This window comes from Rana temporaria, chromosome 2, assembly GCF_905171775.1.
Source record: "Rana temporaria chromosome 2, aRanTem1.1, whole genome shotgun sequence".
Lineage (NCBI taxonomy): Eukaryota > Metazoa > Chordata > Amphibia > Anura > Ranidae > Rana > Rana temporaria.
In genome coordinates, this window is record NC_053490.1 from 187,023,258 (window position 1) to 187,047,117 (window position 23,860).

General features: G+C 41.6%; 1 protein-coding gene across 1 annotated transcript in view; it reads right to left on the minus strand.

Moving 5' to 3' along the window:
• Positions 1–6,456: 6,456 nt before the first annotated feature.
• Positions 6,457–23,860, minus strand: part of LOC120926330 (integrin beta-like protein 1) — a 56,491-nt gene continuing 39,087 nt past the window's right edge. Inside the window, exons 3-4 of the mRNA XM_040336160.1 lie at positions 11,456–11,569; positions 6,457–6,829 (exon numbers count right to left, since the gene is read on the minus strand). Of these exons, the coding sequence (XP_040192094.1) occupies positions 6,738–6,829; positions 11,456–11,569 (206 nt within the window). The 3' untranslated portion in view covers positions 6,457–6,737. The remainder of the gene's footprint in view (positions 6,830–11,455; positions 11,570–23,860) is intronic.

Consider the following 23,860-nt stretch of genomic DNA (forward strand, 5'->3'; position numbering starts at 1 on the left):
ACCCCTTCACTGCCTTCCCCACCTCAGGCAAGGCAGTGTCTGACACTACGTTAAAGGACATGCTTGTCTCCCTTAGAAGCTCCATGCATGCGGACATGCTGCAGTGCATGAGGAACTTTAAAGCAGATGTAGGTGAGCTGGGGGAGAGAATCACCCACGTAGAAGAAAAAATGGGAGAATTTGCATCCTCTCACAACTCACTGATTGATGCCCATTCTGAACATGATAATGAAATAGCCTGGCTGAGGGCAAAGGTCGCTGACCTCGAGGACAGGTCAAGGCGTAATAATGTTAAGCTAAGGGGGGTCCCTGAAACAGTGCTCCCCGCCCAGCTACAGAAATTTGCCAGAGGCCTGATACAGCAGATCCTCCCTGAGGTCTCTGAGTCAGAGCTGCAGATTGACAGAATTCATAGACTGCCCAAACCAGGTTTCTTGCCTGAAAATGTACCCCGGGATGTCCTGATGAGGATACATTTTTATCAAGTTAAAGAACAGCTCATGGTCTCCTTCAGAAAAGCTCAACAACTTCCGGAACAGTTTGCTGGGCTCCAACTGTTTGCAGACTTATCACAATTTACCATGTAGAAGCGACGGTCACTAGTGACGATTACCAAGGCTTTGCGCAATCACAACATTCCCTACAGATGGGGTTTTCCAGTAAAGCTTACCATCACTCATGATGGGAAAGACACAACCATTGCTAATCTTGAGGAAGGCCTCTCTTTGCTCCGATCCCTGGATATCCTTCCAGCTCAGGCACCCTCGGGTCCCATGCCATCTGCCAAGATTGATCAGCATTACCAATGGCAAACAGTGTCTAGGAAGAAAAGAGGCAAGAAGCGCACCGAGTGATCCTTTCCCCCTACAGAATGTAGTGGCTCAGTAATCACACCAAGGTTCCCACTCCATCCGGAGTATTTAGGATGTTACGTTCCTTTGATCCCCCTTGTTTATGATTATGGGTAGAAATTCTACCCTCTGGTTCATGCTTTTTCAAGCTTTTTTAGTGAACTTCGTGTTGTGTTTTTTTTTCTTTGACTCTGACCTTTTTACCTATTTTCCTCCTCTCTGGACGTCGGACTCTGCTCCACACCGGAAAGACCTGCATACTTCCCCTACTCTCCCCACTGCCCTGGGAAGGCTGGATCTACTCGGCACTGAAAGCTGGCAGCACCACAAGATGAACTGCTTTCCACAAATGAAACCAAGGTACTGTGTTCAATCTCGTTTCCTATCCCCTAATGGCGATTAAAATTGTCTCCTTTAATGTAAATGGGCTTAACCACCCCGCCAAGCGGGCCTCGGTCTGGAGAGAGGCTCTGGCCCTCCAGGCAGATGTCCTCTGCCTTCAGGAGACCCATTTCTCCACTGATAACCCGCCTCGTTTCTCACACAAACGATTTCCGCAAATTTTTATGGCCTCTACCCCGGCCAAGAACAAAGGTGTTTTAGTGGCTATAAAGGACTCAGTGGCTTTCAGCTTCCAACAAGTTCTTACAGATCCTGGGGGGAGATACCTGGTCGTGGTGGGAGAAATTAATAACAAACCCTTCACTATTGCTAATGTGTACGCACCTAACTCCCATCAGCTCCGTTTTCTGAAAATGACCTATGCTAAGATTGCCTCGGTGAAACGAGGGTCCCTGGTAATATGTGGAGACCACAACCTGACAGTTGATTGTGCCCTGGACTCCTCATCTACATTGAAAAGACCCCCTCCTCAACTCCAGCAGCTGTTGCACTCAGAAGACGTCTTTGATGTTTGGAGGTGCCATCATCCAACAGAACGTGACTATTCTTTTCACTCAGCCAGGCACAATTCCTACTCTAGAATTGACATCATACTGGTCGATAAGATGCTTTTGCAGGCAGTGTCCTCCTCCGCCATCCACAATATAACGTGGTCAGATCACGCTCCTGTTTCCATAACGGTGGCGGAGGGGCACACTCCCAGTCCTGCATATCTCTGGAGGGCAAATTCGAGAGTTTTTCAAATGCCTACTCATGCTACTACCATTGCTAAATGTTTGTCGGAATTCTTTGCAAATAATGTGGGGTCGGTTTCTGATACAACTACTGTATGGTGTGCCCATAAGGCAGTGGTCAGGGGAGTGATCCTTCAGATTTGCGCAAGGGAGAAAAGGCAGAGGACACTGAGAATGACTCAGCTCCTAGATGACATTAAAAACTTAGAAGCTCAAAATAAATCCCGTGCCAACGCGGCACTAGGGAAAACCCTCTCACAGCGTCGGGCAGAGCTCAGGTCCCTTCTTATTGAGCAATATGATAAACATTTCCAACGGCTAAAACTGAACCATTACTCGTCGGGCAATCGGGCGGGAAAATTCTTAGCCCAAAGGCTCCGAGCAGCCCGAACCAAAGCTAAGATCCCTTTCTTGATCCATCTGATCAACAAGCACAAAATTGTAAATCCTAAAGACATAGCAAATTCCTTCGCCGACTACTATTCGTCCCTGTATAACCTCAGGGATGACCCTGACACCCCACAACCCTCTGATGACAAGATCCAGGAATTCCTGGCTAGCGTCAACCTTCCGTCCCTCTCTCAGTCACAACTAGACTCTCTTAATGCTCCTATCTCAGAGCCTGAAATTAGAAAAAGTATTAGCTCACTCCCTCTGGGCAAATCCCCGGGACCCGACGGGCTTCCGAACGACTATTACAGAACGTTCCAAGACGAACTGGTCCCAGCTCTACATACCTTGTATGCCAAAGCGGTGTCCTCTGCCTCTTTCCCTCCTGAGATGCTCAAGGCGTATGTGGTTACTATCCCAAAACCTGGTAAAGACCCCACCACTCCTTCCAACTTCAGGCCGATCTCACTGTTAAACTCTGATGTGAAATTATATGCAAAGATATTGGCTCATAGAATTTTATCTGTCCTTCCCTTTCTTGTTAAGTCTGACCAGTCTGGCTTCACTCCAGGGAGGCAGGCGTCAGATGCCACAAGGAGGGTGTTGGGGGTTATGCAACATGCTAGATCCTGTCGGACGCCTTCTCTGCTACTCTCTTTGGATGCGGAGAAGGCGTTCGACAGGATACATTGGGGATATATGAAACACACCCTAGGGAAATTTGGGTTCTCTGGGCCGATACTCTCGGCAGTCCTCGCTCTCTACTCCTCCCCGTGTGCCCAGGTGTATACCTCCAACCTACTGTCAGATACCTTTTCAATATCAAATGGCACCCGCCAGGGATGTCCTCTGTCCCCCTCAATTTTTAATCTGCTGATGGAGCCGTTGGCAGAGAGGATCAGGTCCCACCCAGGTATTGAGGGCTTTCAGATACGGAATAGGTCCCATGTTATAAATCTGTTTGCGGATGACATCATCCTCTTTCTGACTTCTCCCCAAGTGTCCCTACGCCATGCGCATGATACCCTACAGGTGTTTAGTGAGATTTCATTCTATAAAGTTAACTTTACCAAATCGGTTATCCTGGGACTGAATGTCCCCTCCCCCTCGCAGTCGAGACTTCAATTGAGTTTCCCCTACTCCTGGGCTAAATCCCATATCTCTTATCTAGGCCTTAAGCTGACCCCGGACCCGAGTGACTTAGCAAGTGCCAATTACCCGCCCTTAATTGATAAACTAACCAATGAAGTGTGCAGACTCGCCAATGTAGAAATGTCCTGGTCTGGAAGACTGGCGGCATTTAAAATGCTTCTTCTTCCGCAGATACTCTACGTGTTTAGGACTCTCCCCGTCCCTCTACCAGCCACATATCTTAAAGCCCTAAACACACTCCTTTCCAGATTCATCTGGCGCTCCAGACGTCCCAGATGCTCTAAGCCGCTACTGACTAAACATAGGAGGGCCGGTGGTATGGGACTGGTGGACATTAGGGACTATTATAGAGCGTCTATTCTGACACAACTTGCGACTTGGATGTCCCCCCAGGCTGATTCAGTATGGGGATCCATCGAACGGGCCCTGGGTCCAGCCACCGGCCTTGATCTCCTGCTCCTGGCAGATGTCTGGAGACCATTTGATCTACGGGACCTCCCGATCACTCTCCGGGCCTCATTGCTGGCCTGGAGGGCTCTGAGGGAGGTTCAGTTTCCCACTTCTGAGTTAATAGAAGTCCCCATCCCGTTGGAGACACTGTCTCTGGTCATCCCGAACCTCTCCCTATCCAGCTGGAGGGCAAGAGGGATTGGGACTGTTCAGGACTTGTTCCTGGGAGATGCCCTTCTCACCTTCAAATCCTTAGAAAACAAGTTCAACTTGGGCTCCCCAGACCATTATGCCTATCTTCGCATCTCCCACTTCCTGAACTCATTAGGACCGTATCGTATATTCATGGCTAGGGAGGTGTGGAGTTTTTATCACACTTCCCCAACACCCCGTAAGGGTATTTCATTCTTCTACAACCTCTTCCAAAGCAAGCTGCGCTTTGTTAGATCTCAACCCTTCAGGAAGTGGGAGTCCGACCTAGGAGTAACAATCACGGAAGCCCAGTGGACTAAGGCGTTCAGCTCAATCTATACCTCCTCTAGATGTATCAACCATTGGGAGCTATCCCAGAAAATAGCACTTAGGTGGTACCTCACCCCTTATAGAATCTCCAAATTTGGAAACCAAAGTTCCCCGTTATGCTGGAGGAACTGTGGTGGAATAGGCAATCTATTCCATATGCTATGGTCCTGCAAGCATTTGACTAGTTTCTGGCACTCTATCTTCCAATATATATCTAGGATCACTGGTATTCTAACTCGGCCCAGTCCTAGCTTAGCGATTCTACATGTGGGGATAGAGATCTTCCCTGTGGATTGTAGAGCGGTGGTGACCCATATCCTCCTAGCAGCTAGATCATTGCTCGCACAACAGTGGAAGGCGGACAGGGCCCCAAATGCGTCAGAGGTCCTCCCTATGACACAGACGCAATACACTTTTGAGTCTCTTTTGGCCAATAGAAGAGGGGTACGACGTAAATTTGATGCCCTGTGGAAGATATGGACTACCTGGTATATGGTTAAAAACTGATATTTGACTTATTGGTATTCGGTTTACTCCCGTAAAAGCGGATCAAGACTTTCTACTTATGATTACTAACCTATTCCTCACCCTCCCAGCCTTCCCTCCCCTCCCCTCCCCCCTCTTCCCTTCTCTTCCTCTCTTCTCCTCTGTTTCCCCTCTCTCTTTCTTCTCTTCATGTTTTACTTCTTATGGTTTTAGCACCTTCTTTTTTGTCGATCTCATCCCACCTCAATAGAGGACTGATAAACTGAAGGGTCTAACAATTTATTCTGAGTTGCTCACATTGGTGTCCTTGGATGCATATAATGGAAATTTGTTATATTGTATAGGAGTGTAATGGGCAATTGGGTCGTGGTCCCATTGTGGGGGCCGCTCCCTTGCTGCCGTATTGTGTATGTATGTTTGCTACCTTGGCACCAAATGTATGTTTGATGAAAACTTCTCAAATAAAAACAATTAAAAAAAAAAAAAAAAGAAATAAGATCACCCAGGTCATGGCTCATGCTAAAGTCAAAGAGGTCCTCTTGGATAAAGTCACAAAAAATAAAATAAAATTATATTGTGTGTAACTCGCTACTTATGCCCACATTTCAATGACTCTCTGTTGTTCCTCTAAAGCAGTGATGGCGAACCTTGGCACCCCAGATGTTTTGGAACTACATTTCCCATGATCCTCATGCACTCTGCAGTGTAGTTGAGTATCATGGGAAATGTAGTTCCAAAACATCTGGGGTGCCAAGGTTCTCCATCACTGCTCTAAAGGGTTCAGTCTTAGCTCTATCACCTCCCAGCCCTATGGAGAGCAGTCCCTCAGGACACCCTCCACCCCCCCTTTTCATTTCCCTAGCTCTCTTGCCCCTCTTTATACACTTATTTGGATGCTTTCATTCTTCAGACCCTCATCTTTATTTTTTTGTTTTACTTTGTGTTTCTCTCAGGTCCAAGCAGTTTCACATGCATAATAATGTTGCTTGTTTGATAATGATGCCATAGAGATCCAAGGTCTTGTCACTTTGCTGCTTTCGCATACCTAGAAAACCTACTACCTCATTTCCCAATGGGTCAGTTGATGCCTACTTGTACACTTGTGATTTCATTGTTTGATATACAATTAGCAATGTTGAATGCATTCAAAGTGCCTTGTTAAAATAAATAAAACTTTTTGAACAAGAAAATAGGACAAACACTTTGTACACTTTAGATAATATTTATTAAAACCGTAATCCATATAACCATGTCTTTCTCATTACAGAAGTTGGGAGCTTAATGTACATGTCCTATATTAATATAATAAAACCTTGGTATTATACAAGCTAACCTAACAATGTAATCACAGAAATGACCAGTTTAAATTATTACATTGTAACGTCTAGGAATTGGTCATCAATCTTGAGTGGGTTCCAGACCCACATTTGGGGTGTTTTAATTGTGCACATTTCTTAACCTGTACCAGCTGTTTTTTTTTTTTTTTTTTTTAGCTTGGGCTGATGATGCGATATCCTGACAACCATGTAAATTATGCAAGAAAACCATCTCTTTGACTATTCCCTTCACAGACTGCACAGATGCAAAAAATTCAAGGTTAGTTGAAATTAAGTCTATAAAAATACAGACTTGGAACAGTCAGTTTAAGCAGGTCAAGTGATGGTAAATATGCTCTGCTATTGTTTTATGTTTGCTAGCAGCCTATAGTGCGATAGAAATACTTTAAAAAATGTATTCTTTTGTCTTGTATTTAGGAATATTCATTTCCAAGCCATATTTCACAGGCATTTCCATTCCATCCTTCCCAGCATTCGCAGTTGCCACAGTTACATATCCCATTGCCTAAAAACAAATTGAATAGGAGTTTAATTGTCACAATCAAAATGTGCTACTTCAAATATCTTATTAAAAAGTAGCAGGTCATAATCAAAACCTTATAACCGGTCACTTAAATATTCCCTTTTTGTGTGGAGCACTTTGCATTTGATTTAGCAGCCTGTGGAAATATAGACTTTCAGCCAACTAATAGCATCTTTTCAGCAGAGCTCTTAGCAAAGTGCTATGCCACACACTATAATCATGCTGTCTTTTATTCCTCACTAGCATTATAGTAGGTTAGATGGATACATTGCTGTACTCATCTGCACCTGAAGACTGAATTTAACCCCTTCTACTGCTCAATACTACATTTTTAAAGGCACTTTGTTTTTTACATTTGACATAGCAGCTGAGAACCTGTGACAAAATTGCCACCTTGTTGTGCCTTCCACATATGACAAGGTGTGTGTAAAAATGTACAATGCTACTAAATATTCCTATTTTTTTTCAATGTCAAATCAGATTTCCATTATTATAGCTGGGATCACATGCCTCTCATACTACAAGGCAAGATGGTCTCCCAAAAATGCAATATGTCTTATTTGCACAGTGGTGTGATGCAGCAATGATTAGATCTCTGAGGCATTCAATTTTTAAAAAAAAGATTGTCATTAAAAGATCTTAGTTAGTAGAAAGCAACCCCATAATATATTTCCAGCTGGCCTTCTCATATTGAAAAGGAAGCCATAGCCTCATCCTTTTAATAGCGGCCAACAAGCATTCCTCCTTTGAAGGGCATATTTCCTGAGCCTGCACTTCCCTTCTAATAATTAATGTCCTTTAACTTTCACATTCTCCAATAAATCATAATTCCCATTATGTTAACTCAAAAAAAAAAAAAAAAATATATATATATATATATATATATATATATATATATATATATATATATATATATATATATATATATATACACACACACATACACAATAGATCACATAAGTGAGTACACCCCTCACATTTTTGTAAATATTTTATTATATCTTTTCATGTGACAACACTAAATAAATGACACTTTGCTACAATGTAAAGTAGTGAGTGTTCAGCTTGTATAACAGTGTAAATTTGCTGTCCACTCAAAATAACTCAACAAACAGCCATTAATGTCTAAACCGCTGGCAACAAAAGTGAGTACACCCCTAACTGAAAGTGTGCGAATTGGGCCCAATTAGCCATTTTCCCTCCCCGGTGTCATGCGACTCATTAGTGTTACAAGGTCTCAGGTGTGACTGGGGAGCAGGTGTGTTTAAATTGGCTATCACTCTCTCATATTGTTCACAGGGAGTTCAACATGGCACCTCTGGCAAAGAACTCTCTAAGGAACTGAAAAAAAGAATTGTTGCTCTACATAAAGATGGCTTAGACCCTGAAACTGAGCGGCAGCACGGTGGACAAGACCATATAGCAGTTTAACAGGACAGGTTCCACTCAGAACAGGCCTCGCCATGGTCGACCAAAGAAGTTGAGTGCATGTGCTCAGAGTCATATCCAGAGGTTGGGAAATAGACGTATGAGTGTTGCCAGTATTGCTGCCGAGCTTGAAGGGGTGGGGGGTCAGCCTGTCGGTACTCTGACCATACGCTGCACACTGTATTAAACTAGTTTGCATGGCTGTCATCCCAGAAGAAAGCCTCTTCTACAGATAATGCACAAGAAAGCCTGCAAACAGTTTGCTAAAGACAAGCAGACTAAGGGCATGGATTACTGGAACCCTGTCCTGTGGTCTGATGAGACCAAGATAAAGGTATTTGGCTGAGATGGTGCCAAGTGTGAGTGGCGGCAATCAGGTGAGGAGTACAAAGACAAGTGTGTCTTGCCTAATGTCAAGCACGGTGATGGGAGTGTCATGGTCTGGGACTGCATGAGTGCTACTGGCACTGGGAAGCTACAGTTCATTGAGGGAACCATGCATGCCAACATGTACTGTGATCATGCAGGGCATAATCTCCTCCCTTCGGAGACTGGGCTATAGGGCAGTATTCCAACATGATAACGACCCCAAACACACCTCCAAGACAACCACTGCCTTGCTAAAGAAGCTGAGGGTAATGTCTCCAGACCTAAACCCTATTGAGCATCTGTGGGGCATCCTCAAAAGGAAGGTGGAGGAGTGCAAGGTCTCTAACATCCACCAGCTCCATCATATCATCATGGAGGAGTGGAAAAGGACTCCAGTGGAAACCTGTAGCTCTGGTGAATGCCATGTTGAAGTGGGTTAAGGCAGTGCTGGAAAATAATGGTGGCCACACAAAATATTGACACTTTGGGCTCAATTTGGACATTTTCACTTGGGGGTGTACTCACTTTTGTTGCCGGTTTAGACATTAATGGCTTTGTGTTGAGTTAATTTGAGGGGACAGCAAATTTACACTGTTATACAAGCTGTACACTCACTACTTTACATTGTAGCAAAGTGTAATTTCTTCAGTGTTGTCATAAAAAAATATAATAAAATATTTACAAAAATGTGAGGGGTGTACTCACTTTGGTGAGATACTATATATATTGTACAGGAAACTGAGCAGATAACTGACTGGTAAGTCCTCATTTGGGACCTGGAATTTCGAAGGCTTAGAGAGACTTTGGGTAGAAATGAGCCTTCAAGCTCTAATTACAAAGACTGTGATATCTTCGAAGGCAGGTGGGAACCCTAAACCCAAGTGTAGTAGTAGATTGGTAGTAAGCCCTTATGTGGTTTTGATTGTCCCAGGATTTTGGACTGTTTGCTGTATTTATGCTGAAGAAAGCTGTTTTTGTTTACTTTTTTTAAGAGTCCAATAAAGATTATATACAAGCAGTTTGCTGGTGATCTCATGTTAAAATATATACAGTGTGTGTGTGTGTGTATATATATATATATATATATATATATATATATATATATATATATATATATATATATATATATATATATATATATATATATATATATATATATATATATATATATGAGCTGTTTTACTTTCCAAAGAATTCGTATTTCTGTCCATCAAGCTCTGTGATTTTACATAGCTCTTATACACAGCACAGTCCTATCTAGGACAGCACGAGACCTGACTTTTCTCTGCTGCAGTTATGTAATAATTACATATTTCTCTCATATTCCTTCCCCACCACCCTGAAACTGGGCAGTGATAAGAGTAGCAGCACCCTGATGAGCTCATCTGGTCAATGAGCTTATCACTTAAGCTGGCCATACACCATACAATTTTCTTATTCAATTAGATTTACCTTCAACTGTGTAGTACAAGGGCCTGCCTGATTGCACACACATTAAAAGTGTTTAGATTTGACCTCATATTATATGGTTTTGGTAAATTTAAAGGAAATCTATAGAAGAAAATTGTATAATGTATGGCCGGCCTTAGTCACTCTTTTCTCCCCATCTATTAGCATGTCCCTTGTAGCACAACTAGTAGGCTCCTTGTGCTGCTTCTCCCTCCCCCAGTGGGCCAAATTCAGGTACCTAAACTTTTTATATTTAAAACATCACAATTAATGATTTATTAATGATTAAAGTGCTGCATTTATGTGTATTTTATGATTTTCCTGGTTTTCAGATTAAACTAGACACTCATGTGTCAAGTTATTGTGGGTGCCAATAAAATGTACATTTTCAAAGCGCACCTGGTTATTTAAAAATAATTCTCAAATAATGTGTCCTTTTTGAAAAACGTAGAAAATATGTAAAAAAATTGCATTGCTTGAAGAAGCAAAGTGAAAACATTATGCAAATATAAGCCCCAAACCAGCCAGGAGTCACTGCTGGATATAGTACTGCCTGAAAAACGAATATAAACTACAGGTGCAAACTTAAGGTATGTCAGCACATAACCAAACACACTTTGTGCTTCTGTAGCTATATACTGTACTTCTATCTAGTATCTACTATCTCGTATATACACAATCACACAAAATCATTAAAATATAATCTGGGTTCCTATTATTTATTTATTTTTATATAGAACATACCCATTTTCTTTTAATTGCACCTGCAGACATTTGCCAGCCTGCAGTGCATACTCCTGTTTCACTCGGTAGGCTTTGTTATGGTTTTTTATACATAGGGGAGATTTGTCCAGCTGACCTTACGGTATTATAACATTAACCGTAAAGTTAAGTTTTTATTTTTTTAGGTAATTGGCAGATTGTTCATTATTGCATGACAAGCCTACGTTAAAGGCTCCTTTGTCGTGTTACAGGTTGCAGTGAGCTAACTGCCCTATATAAAAAAGATGGCTTATCAATATGTAAAGTGTTAAGTGGTCATGGGGCTAGGCGGGTTTCCAAACCTAATGGAAGATATGGCATGCTTGCTAAAAGACTAAATGAAAATTTTAACTCTCAAATGTCTTAGAATTTCAAACTGTGAAACAAACATTGCCATTTATTCAAGGGAATAAAACATGATGGTGTATTGCTTTATAGCAAACTGTATAAAATTCAGACAAGGATGTACTTCTGTGGAAAACAAAGCTTTCCACGCAGAATATGGATGGTATGCTGAGGAATTACAAATAAAAGAGCAGGGATGTGAAGAAAAGTCTATTTTTGACAAGTACTTTAAATTGTATGTAACATTCGGTTTACCTGTACAAATAAGGCCATCGTGTTTGTCGCAGTCCCTGTCATCACATTCGCAGAATTCCCCTGAAACATACCAGTCCTGTGGTGAACAGATGCACTTTCCACAGTGACAGGAACCTGAAAAAACAAACAGCGCTTACTTGGAGAAGCAGCAGAGCTGAGCAAATCCACAAAGGATATGTTTTAATCGGTAAAAAGCAAAATGTATTCTATCATTCAAGCACTGCGTAACACATTGTGGCTGATTTATCAGAAACAATCTGGTGGTGTTGCCTTCAAGATCTGCTTTTAGATCAAAAAGGACTGGATTTGATAAATATGATAACAATTATTATTATTATTATTATATTACAGAATTTATACAGCACAGTGTGTGATGCACTTTACAAAGTGAGGGCAGACAGTACAGTTACAATACAATTAAATAAAAGAGGAATCAGAGGGCCCTGCTCGTTAGAGCTTACATTTAAAAGGGAGGATGAAGTGATACAGAAATGAATAACTGTGAGAAATGAACTGATGGAGAAAATCCAAAATGTATTTGTTAGGTGGAGGTGAGATTGGCTTCTCTAAAGAGATGGGGATCATCCAAAGGTGGATAGAGTAGGAGATAGCTGGACTGGTTTGGGTAAGGAGTTCTACTGGATAGGAGAGGCTCTGGAGAAGTCCTGGAGGCGACCATGGGAGGAGGTGACAAGGGAGCTAGAGAGCAGGAGGTTGTGGAGGGATCAAAGAGAGCGCTTTGATTGGTATCTTGAGACAAGGTTAGTGATGTAGCTGGAGTGGTGGATGGCTTTATAAATTGTCATTAGTATTTAGAATTTTATTCATTTGGTGAGTGGAAGTCAGTGGAGAGATTAGCATAGAGGTTTTACATGGTTACAGAGTTGTTACATATGTCAACTAGAATACAGCAATAATTGTATAGTGATGTTAAAGGACCAGTCCACCCAAAGCTTATGTTTAATTTTGAAAAAAGATGCAAGACAGCATGAATATACCATCCAACCATTGCTTAAATTTTTAGGGTACTTTATTGTTATTGGCCACACATTATTTCACATCGATGTGCAGTAGGCCAAAAATAGTTGCCCAGTATAGAGATATGGGCACCAAGGACCCTTATTTTATATTGGTATGGGGCTGGATAACTGAATGATATGGTAGCTAGTTGTTTGCCAATAGGCTGTAAAACAGCTCTATGTGGTCATTTTCAGAGGTGTATAGGTAATTTTACTGTGAATGTGAGATGTTTTTCCCTTTCAAAATGAAAGTGGTCATACAGAAAAAAAGCTTTTAACCGGTTAAGACCCGGACCAATATACAGGTTAAGGACCTTGCCCCTTTTTGCGATTCGGCACTGCGTCGCTTTAACTGACAATTGTGTGGTTGTGCGACGTGGCTCCCAAACAAAATTGGCGTCCTTATTTTTTTCCACAAATAGAGCTTTCTTTTGGTGGTATTTGATCACCTCTGCGGTTTTTATTTTTTGCGCTATAAACAAAAATAGAGCGACAATTTTGAAAAAAATCCTATATTTTTTACTTTTTTCTATAATAAATATCCCAAAAGAAGATATAACATTTTTTTCCCTCAGTTTAAGCCGATACGTATTCTTCTACCTATTTTTGGTAAAAAAAAAATTGCAATAAGCGTTTATCGATTGGTTTGCGCAAAATTTAAAGCATTTACAAAATAGGGGATAGATTTATTGCATTTTTATTAATATTTTTTTTTTACTACTAATGGCGGCGGTCAGCGATTTTTTTTCGTGACTGCGACATAATGCTATAAAAATGCACCGATTACTGTGAAAATGGCAATGGCAGTGAAGGGGTTAACCACTAGGGGGCGCTGTAGGCGTTAAGTGTGACCTCATGTGTGTTTCTAACTGTAGGGGGTGGGGCTGGACGTGTGACGTCGGTGATCGTCATTCCCTATATCATGGAACAGCCGATCACTGACCATGCCACAGAGAAGAACGGGGAGGGTTTGTTTACACTCACCTCTCCCTGTTCTTCAGCTCCTGTGACCCGATCGTGGGACACCCGCGGCGATCGGGTCCGCGGATTCTGCGGGCGCGGAGCTTCGGACCAGGTATATTTTTATATATACCTTTTGCCAATTCCATTTTATTGTCCCAATCCTCACCATCCCAGGGGCTTCTTTTCCCAAAAATTCTCTTGTCGGGATGTGATTGTGATTTTTTGGAATTGTACAACAACTGGTTCAGCTTTACTTTTCTTTTTCAAATTCTTTCAACATAGGTACAATCAGGTTATGTAATGGGCCCTACTATTTCTTGCCACAAATGTTACAAACATTACATTGCAAGCTACATATTCTTTGCAATAATGATGCAAGAATGCAGAGAACCTCTATGTTGGTTAAATGGGGGTTTAGAGCAATAGTGGAGATTGGGACGCTGCCCATCAATCTGGATCTCAATTGACTTCTTATGCAGTTCTCAGTGAAGATGACCTCAGCTTATGCATTGCTTTCATCACATGCTACACTATATCACCAAAAGTATTGGGACGCCTGCCTCTATACGCACATGAACTTTAATGGCATGCCAGTCTTAGTCTTTGGGGTTCGATATTGAGTTGGCCCACCCTTTGCAGCAACAGTGATTTTAAAAAAATATTCATACCCCTTGAAATGTTCCACATTTTATTATGTAACAACATAAAACGTGAATGTATTTTATTGGGATTTTTTTTGTGACAGACCAATAGAAAGTAGCACACAATTGTGAAGTGGAAAGAAAATGATAAATGGTTTTCAACATTTTGTACAAATATATATCTGAAAAGTGTGGCGTGCATTTGTATTCAGCCTCCTTTACTGTGATACCCCTAACTAAAATCTAATGGAGCCAATTGCCTTCAGAAGTCGCCTGCATTTTTTAGCCTGGTTCACACTGGGTACGATTTGGAACGATTTGAGATGCGATTTGACATGTCAAATCGCATCTCAAATCGGCGGCAATTGTCGGCAATGGCACTGTCCTAATCAGTGCGACGCCGCATCTGCGATTTCAAAAAGTAGTTCCTGTACTACTTTTTGCGATTTCGGGCCGCGATTTACCTTAAATTGCGGCAAAATCACGGCAAAATCGCGGCTGCGAAATCGCGGTAAAATCACGCATTTTACCGCGATTTTTAATTCGCAGCAGTGTGAACCTAGGCTTAACGTCGTTTTAAAAAATTTCGTTTTTCGGGTTGCAAAAAATGATCGTGTGTGGGCTAAAATGACGTTTTAAACCTGCGCATGCTCAGAGGCGAGTTATGAGACGGGAGTGCTCGTTCTGGTAAAACTACCGTTCATAATGGAGTAAGCACATTCATCACGCTGTAACAGACAAAAAAGCGCAAATTGACTTTTACTAACACGGAATCAGCTAAAGCAGCCCAAAGGCGAATAGAACTTCCCCTTTAGAGTGCCGTTGTACGTGTTGTACGTCACCGCGCTTTGTTGATCATTTTTATAAAACAATGGTGTGTGGGCAACGTCGTTTTTAATGAAACAGCATCATGAAAGCCGAGAAACACACCAGACAGGTCAGGGATAAAGTTGTTGAGAAGTTTAAAGCAAAGTTAGGTTATAAAAAAATATCCCAAGCTTTGAACATCTCAAAGAGCACTGTTCAATCCATCATCCGAAAATGGAAAGAGTATGTCACAACTGCAAACCTACCAAGACATGACCGTCCTCCTAAACTGACAGTCCAGCCAAGAAGAGCATTAATCAGAGGAGCAGCCAAGAGGCCCATGGTAACTCTGGAGGAGCTGCAGAGATCCACAGCTCAGGTGGAAAAATCTGTCCACATGACAACTATTAGTCGTGTGGGACGCAGCAAACATCTGGAAGAAGGTGCTCTGGTCAGATGAGACCAAAATTGAACTTTTGGCCTAAAACAATACGTGTGATGGAAACTAACATTGCACACCCTGAACACACCATGCCCATCATTAAAAATGGCTGTGGTAGCATCACGTTTTGGGGATGCTTTCCTTCAGCAGGGACAGGGAAGCTGATCAGAGTTGATAGAAAGATGGATGGAGCCAAATACAGGGCAATCCTGGAAGAAAACCTGTTAGTCTGCAAAAGACTTTAGACTGGGGCCATAGGCGTGCGCACAGGGTGTGCCAGGTGTTCCCAGGCACAACCTAATCACTCTGTGCAGCACAGATTCCCCCTACTGCCCTGGCTCCCATCTTTCCCCCCGCGGTGCTGCCAGCTTCCCTCCTCTCCTATCAGCTGTTGCTGCTGGGTGGAATTTTAAGAGTGAGGAAGGCGCAAGTAAATATGTAATTTACCAGCCCCTTCCCTGTCTGAATGAACATCGTGAGTGATCGGTAGTGTGTGTTTGGGCTTTGGGGTGCACACCCTAATGCAATAGACTGCGCACACATATGACAGGGGCTGAGGTTCACCTTCCAACAGGACAACGACCCTAAACATACAGCCAGAGCTACAATAGAATGGTTTGGATCAAAGCATATTCATGTGTTAGAACAGCCCAGTCGAAGTCCAGCCCTAAATCCAATTGATAATCTGTGGCAAGACTTGAAAATTGCTATTTACAAACGCTCTCCATCCAATCTGACAGAGCTTGAGCTATTTTGCAAAGAATAGGCAAAAAGTACCCTCTCTAGATGTGCAAAGCTGGTAGAGACATCCCCAAAAAGACTGGCAGCTGTAATTGCAGTGAAAGATAGTTCTACAAAGTAAAGAGGGGCTAAATACAAATGCACGCCACACTTTGCACAGATTTATTTGTTAAAAAAGCATTTATTATTTTTCTTCCAATTCACAATTATGTACCACTGTGTTGGTCTATCAGATAAAATCCCAATAAAATACATTTATGTTTTTGGTTGTAACATGACAAAATGTGGAAAATTTCAAGGGGTATGAATATTATTTTAAGGGACTGTATAACAGCTTCAACTCTTCTGGGAAGGATGTCCACAAGGTTTAGGAGTATGTCTATGGGCATGTTTGACCATTCTTCTAGAAGCGCATTTGTGAGGTCAGGCACGGATTTCGAAGAGAAGGCCTGGCTCTGCTCTAATTCATCCCAAAAGTGTTCTATCGGGTTGAGGTCAGGCCAGTCAAGTTCCTCCACCCCAAACTGGCTAATCCATGCCATTATGGACCTTGTTTGTGCACTGGGATGCCATTAAAGTTCATGTATGTGCAAAGGTAGGCATCCCAATACTTTTGGTAATATAGGGCCAGATTCACAAAAGAGATACGACGGCGTATCTCCTGATACGCCGTCGTATCTGTGTGATCCGCCCGTCCTAACTATGCGGCTGATTCATAGAATCAGTTACGCATAGCTAGCCCTAAGATCCGACAGGTGTAATTGACTTACACTGTCGGATCTTAAGGATGCAATTCTATGCCGGCCACTAGGTGGCGAGGCCATTTTGGTCGGCGTAGAATATGCAAATGACTAGTTACGGCGATCCATGAACGTCCGCGTTACCCGTCGCTCTAACTTTACGTTGTTTCCGTCGAGATACGCGTCGTAAAATTAGGGCTGAGCCCTAGTTGTTCTAAGCCATGTTAAGTATGGCCATCGCTCCCGCGTCAAAATTTAAAAAATCACGTCGTTTGCGTAAGTCGTCCGTGAATGGCGCTGGACGCCATTTACGTTAACGTCTAAACAAATGATGTCCGTGCGACGTCATTTAGCGCAATGCACGTCGGGTAATTTTCCCGACGGAGCATGCGCAGTACGTTTGGCGCGGGAACGCGCCTAATTTAAATGGTGCCCGCCCCATTTGAATTAGGCGGGCTTGCGCCGAGCGGATTTACATTACACCGCCGCAAGTTTACAGGTAAGAGCTTTGTGAATCAGGCACTTACGCTGTAAACCTGCGGCGGTGTAACGTAAATCAGATACGTTACGCTGCCGTGGAGCAACGTAATTCTTTCAGAATCTGGCCCATAGTGTATGTTTTAATTGCGCGGGCAAGAATATATTCTGTCTAAGATATTTTTGCACAGTAGAATATTTCTACCATTAATGGGTTATTTTTATTTGTCTATTTTTTGGGGTGGGGGAAAACATTTAGAATTAAAGTTGAACGTCGCACAAACTAGTCTTATGTTAGGGAAGTCATGTGCTGGGCTGTATGTGTAGCTAATCAAGTGGGTGAGCATTTTTTAACCCATTTCTGACCAAAGATTGGTCACCTAGACTAAAATGGGCACTTATTAAGTGGGATCATCCCCAGGATACCCCTTGGAACCTGTCAATACCTAAGTACACCCTGGGGGGCTCCCAACCTGGCCTAACCAGAACATACTAGAAGTCCCTTCAAAACCTGATTCATACCTTATAGCAATGGACTGCAATAGCAGCTTCACTTAGCACTGTCTGTTTCCAGACAAATTATTGATGTTAAGAGGAGGAAGGGTCAGAACAACCCAAGCTTTTACTAAATTCAGTTGATTTACATGTTTGCATATTTCAGTCATTCCAATGCTGGTGGCACATTCCTTAAGCTGCAAACAATAAAAGGAACCATAAAGAGGAGTGAGCCATGTCAAGGAATATGTACCTTTTTGGGGGGTTTTGCCAGAGTCCTGCATTAAGACTAGCTATGGTGAAATCTAGGGGCCAAACTGGGGAATTATACCCTGGCACTCTTATGCCCTGCCCTACCCTACCCTGCTAAATATGCAGAATAAATTACTGTTATTCTTGCAGAAGGATATGTAGTTTTGGAGTGGTGGAATATATACACCTCTTGTGATAAAAAAAAGTCACTTTCTGGCTTCCCTTTAGGTTGGCACCATTTAAAACAATGGTTAACCTGTGCACATACATTGGCATGCATTAACATGCATATATTAAAACACACGGGTGTGAATGGACCCTAAATGATGTATTGTACCTGAGTCAGCTGCCTGCTTATTGGCCAAGGTTACAGAGGTGATTCAATGTTAAACTATGAGGCTGAAAAACAGAGAAGTACCTAAGTACATAAGAAGTCTAAAATCGAAACCTAGATGCTCTTTTAAAATGATGTCGCTGGAACAAGAAGCGACAACTGGATGTCCTGTTTCTACGCATTTTGCCAGCATGGAATCCTCAGGAAGCTCCAATTCAATCCTACCTGAGGACTCCATGTGGGCAAAGCGTAATGCCAGTTTTGAGCTGCAGTTTCTGGTAATCGAAGTATATGCCACCTCTAGGAGTGAGCAGAGTGGCAGCTCCTTCTGATTATATTTATTGAAGGGCTGGTTGTTTTGGTGCAACAGTAGGCACATTTAAATGTCAGTGCACTACTTATTGTGTTAATGACATTTGTTTTGATCTATATGTATATTGATCTTGTGAGTGAGCAATCTATTCACACACATTGGGTGGATTGGTGGAGGAGAAGAAGAGCACTTTTGGCATACATAAAGGACCAATGGACACTTGAATTCGATGTATGCACAAATGCATTATATGTTAAGGTTATATAATTGAGTTATGTGTAAATTTTTACACACAATCTTACTTTACTCTGAGATTGTCTAAGTGCCACTTTATATTTGATTTATCAGTTTGTGAGGTCATTGGAACTGCTTCCACTATGGGCAAGGAATGATTCTGGTGCCATATCTTTAATAGGTGGATCTGATAAGCCTGCAGCTTGGGTAACTGTTTGCCGCTATTATTTAAAAAAACAAAAACAAACATATCATACTTACCTCCATTGTACAGTTTGTTTTCCACACAGTGGCCCCGATCATCCTCTTCTGGGGTCCCACGGCGGCTCTCGCGGCTCCACCCCTCTCTGGGAAGCTGTCTCCTGAGGGGGTTACCTTGCGGGCGCGCTCCTGTGCCATACAATCTGCGCCCCTAGACACCAATTGTATGACTCGGCCCCGCCCCCGGCGGCCGTGTCATTGGATTTGATTGACAGCAGCAGGAGCCAATGGCTGCGCTGCTATCATTCATCCAATGAAGAGCCAACGAGAGCTGGGGGAAAGCAACGCGGGATCGCGCCCACGGAGATTCGGGGCTCAGGTAAGTAAAATGGGGGCTCTGGGGGGACGGTACATGCAAGGTGTTTTTTCACCTTAATGCATAGGATGCAAGTTTTGTATTCTTGCTTTAGGGTCAAAGTGTTTTTCATATGCTGTTTTCAAATTATTTCCTAAGGGATCTACATATCCTTGGTGAGATGTTATTGGCGTTTGATTTAGGGGTAAACCTTTGGCGCTATATGAATTCTATATGATAATAATAATATTAAAGTGCCAACATCAGCAGGTACGGTGAATAGCTTGTAACATAATTTTTAGTGCTAGTCAAAGCATGTCATACAGCTGCAATGTGCCTACACCGATGCTGTAAATTTTCAGCTGACAGAGTCCCAAGATAGACTAGAAGGGTGCAGTTAAATTATTACAGCTGGGGGTCTCCTTGAGAATACCCCAGTTCTGGATTTCTTAATACCCAGCAGATCTAACAGTCATTTGATAAACTTACACTTGAAGCTTCTTCCCTGATCAGAATAGATATGCTGAGGCAGGCCATAGTAGACAAAGAACTTTTCCACAAGAACCCTGGCTAAAGTTGAGGCTTGTTGTTATTTGGTTGGAGCGCCTGGTGTACTAGGTAAAGTGGTCCATTTAAGCCAGGCCCCAAACACAGGAAATCAATGCACACCAATTCCATTGGTATGGTACGTTATTACTTTTTTTATTATATTTTTTGAATAGTGACACAAAGGACATTGTTATTTACATATGCTTTGTTTTTGAGTTTAAGTGGTATTATCACATTGCATTATTTAAGGAGGTAATACTGTGGAGTGTGGCAACAGCAGGTTAATATATTTAAAGAGAAAGTAAACCCTGATGGTTTTTACTTCCTCTTTTTTCCACCTGCAAAGAAAAAGCATAATGGGCTAGTTTAAATCGCATACTAGCTCATTATGTTGTACTTACCTGCAAACGAAGCCCGCAATATCCCCACTGGTGGTCGCATCCATCTTTACCCCTCTTCCCTCTGGGGGGGGGTGGACTCCGGCTCTGTGACTGGCCGGAGTATCATGACATCACTCATGCAAATGCGCGCAGGAGCCGCTGGTCATGGCCTGGACCCTTAAGAAACGTCTGTGCCCTTTCTTCAGTGCGAATGCGCCTATGACGTTGGTGCAAGCGTATATATTAAATATGTCCTAAACCGTGGAGGTTTGGGAGATATTTCCAGTACCTAGAGGTAAGCCTTATTATAGGCTTACATGTAAGTAAAAGTGGTGTAACTAGGTTTACAACCACTTTAAATACACATATACATACTGTATGAGAGTGTGGAAGGTTTGGGTGATTCACATTTTTGTTCAGGCACATATCTACTTGCAAGATATCTATTATCCTTCCAGAACGCAATCTTCAGTTTGGGTTTTGCAGACTGATTAGTGATTTCTGTTTGGCTGCCATGTCTCACTATTGTACCATTATATTAAAAGGGTTGTAAAGGTTTGTTTTTTATTTTCTAAATAGGTTCCTTTAAGCTAGTGCATTGTTGGTTTACTTACCCTTTTCCTTCGGTTTCCCTTCTTTGTCTGAATTTCTCACTTCCTGTTTCTCCTCAGTAAGCTTGCCTCCCATCATCCGCTCTGTTCTGGCTGGGGGTTAGTCAGCCAGAACAGCTTACTGAGGAGGAACAGGAAGTGAGACGAAGAAAAAAAAACATTTAGAAGGGAAATCAAAGGAAAAGGTAAGTGAACCAACAATGCACTAGCTTAAAGGAACCTATTTAGAAAATAAAAAACAAACCTTTACAACCCTTTAACTAAGCCCATATTCATTTATGTTGTAATATACATTCCCCTGTGTTCTAGACAAGGTACTATTGCACTAAAAGCATTATTGATCCTGACAAAACTTCAAGAACAACAATTTCACTTATTTCAGTTTGAAAACTTTTTGTAGTGGGATAAAATGAATGTTCTTTGGTCTGTGACCTATGCATTCATGCTTTAATAGCTAATACTTGTGATTATAGAATGTATAAAAATAAATGTTTTCGGAGGCAGATGCTTTTAAAGCAAGGCTTCTGAGAACATTCTATTTTTTAACATAATCTCTCTTTTTTATGCTATTCCTGTTTACTGTTTTTCTTTGAATTATGAATTGCTGCAATACTTGCTCAGAACAATCTCACATTTTCAAAATTGTAGTTTATTTTAACCTTGTGTCATTATGTAGGTTTGTTCTTGGGTAGCGTCTGCTGCTTTGCAAATGTTCATTGCTTTGTTTCAGATTAAATTATCTTCTCACAAGTGCCTATCCTCCAGCTATTGTCAGATAATCCAAATATAACTTTACCCCTTAGCATCAATCTTTGTTACTTTGAACTCAGATCTCATGTAGCTTAATCACAGAGTACTTTTTTCTGCTTCAGAAAAAGGAGACTAGGCTGTGAATAACAGAATTAAAGAAGATGTGAGTACATGTGCGTCATGCAATGACCTCTGGGAGGACAAAGGACCAGTGGCGGCCCGTCCATAGGGGGCGCATGGGCGCCGCCCCCCCCTCTCCCCAAAGCCAGTAAAAAAAAAAAAAAAAAAAAAAATGAAAAAAAAAATTTTTTTTTTGGGCCCTTTAAGAAAAAAAAAAGGTCCTTTAAGACGGTGCATGTTCAGGGTGAGCGCCGGTCAAAGACTCAGAGCACTGCTATAGCATCATTGAAGCGTCATGCCAATGCAGCAGGCAAGACGCTTCATTTGCAGTTTTTTTTTAAGCTCTGTGGCTATGTGCTGTGCGCCATGAGCCAATCACTCTCCAGTGTCTCCACTCTCCTCTCTAATTGGGTCCTGCTGCTTCCTCACTGCAGAAGGAAATGGGCGGTGCTTTCCCCGGGGCAGTGTTACCTTAGTCCTCCTGGAGTCAAAAGCGAAAGTAAGTAACTTTATTAAAAACACTTTATTTGTCTCATTGTCTGTCCTGTCCAGTGTCCCTGTCCACCCCATCATGTCCAGCACCTTGTGCTGTATGCTCAGCCTGTACTGTGATCGGACTGAGAGAGGACAGGAGGGAGGGGGAGGGTGCCGTGCTTCACATCTCCTGTATGTGTGTGAGGGCTTAGAGTGCCTGCGTCCTGCAGCTGTGCTTTACAGATCTCTTATCTGTCTATCTAATCTATCTGACTGTCCTGCCTGTCCCCCTCTCTCTCTCTCTCTCTCTCTCTCTCTCTCTCTCTCTGTCTCTCTCTCTCTCTCTCTCTCTCTCTCTCTCTCTCTCTCTCTCTCTCTCTCTCTCTCTCTCTCTGTCTGTCTGTCTATCTGTTTAATTATCTATCTATCTCTCTATCTATCTATAGCCATATCTATCTATCTATCTATCTATCTATCTATCTATCTATCTATCTATCTATCTATCTATCTATCTATCTATCGCCATATCTATCTATCTATAGATCTATCTATCTATCTATCTATCTCTCTATCTATAGATCTATCTATCTATCTATCTATCTATCTATCTATCTATCTATCTATCTATCTATCTATCTCTCTATCTATAGATCTATCTATCTATCTATCTATCTATCTATCTCTCTATCTATAGATCTATCTATCTCTCTATCTATAGCTCTATCTATCTATCTATCTCTCTATCTATAGATCTCTCTATCTATCTATCTATAGCTCTATCTATCTATCTATCTATCTATCTATCTATCTATCTATCTATCTATCTATCTATCTATCTATCGCCATATCTATCTATCTATAGATCTATCTATCTATCTATCTATCTATCTATCTCTCTATCTATAGATCTATCTATCTCTCTATCTATAGCTCTATATATATATCTATCTATCTCTCTATCTATAGATCTATCTATCTATCTATCTATCTATCTATCTATCTATCTCTCTATCTATAGATCTCTCTATCTATCTATCTATCTATCTATCTATCTATCTATCTATCTATCTCTCTATCTATAGATCTCTCTCTCTATCTATCTATCTATCTATCTATCTATCTATCTATCTATCTATCTATCTATCTATCTATCTATCTCTCTATCTATAGATCTATCTATCTATCTATCTATCTATCTATCTATCTCTCTATCTATAGATCTATCTATCTATCTATCTCTCTATCTATAGATCTATCTATCTCTCTATCTATAGCTCTATCTATCTATCTATCTCTCTATCTATAGATCTCTCTATCTATCTATCTATCTATCTATCTATCTCTCTATCTATAGATCTCTCTATCTATCTATCTATCTATCTATCTATCTATCTATCTATCTATCTATCTATCTATCTATCTATCTATCTATCTCTCTATCTATAGATCTATCTATCTATCTATCTCTCTATCTATAGATCTATCTATCTATCTATCTATCTCTCTT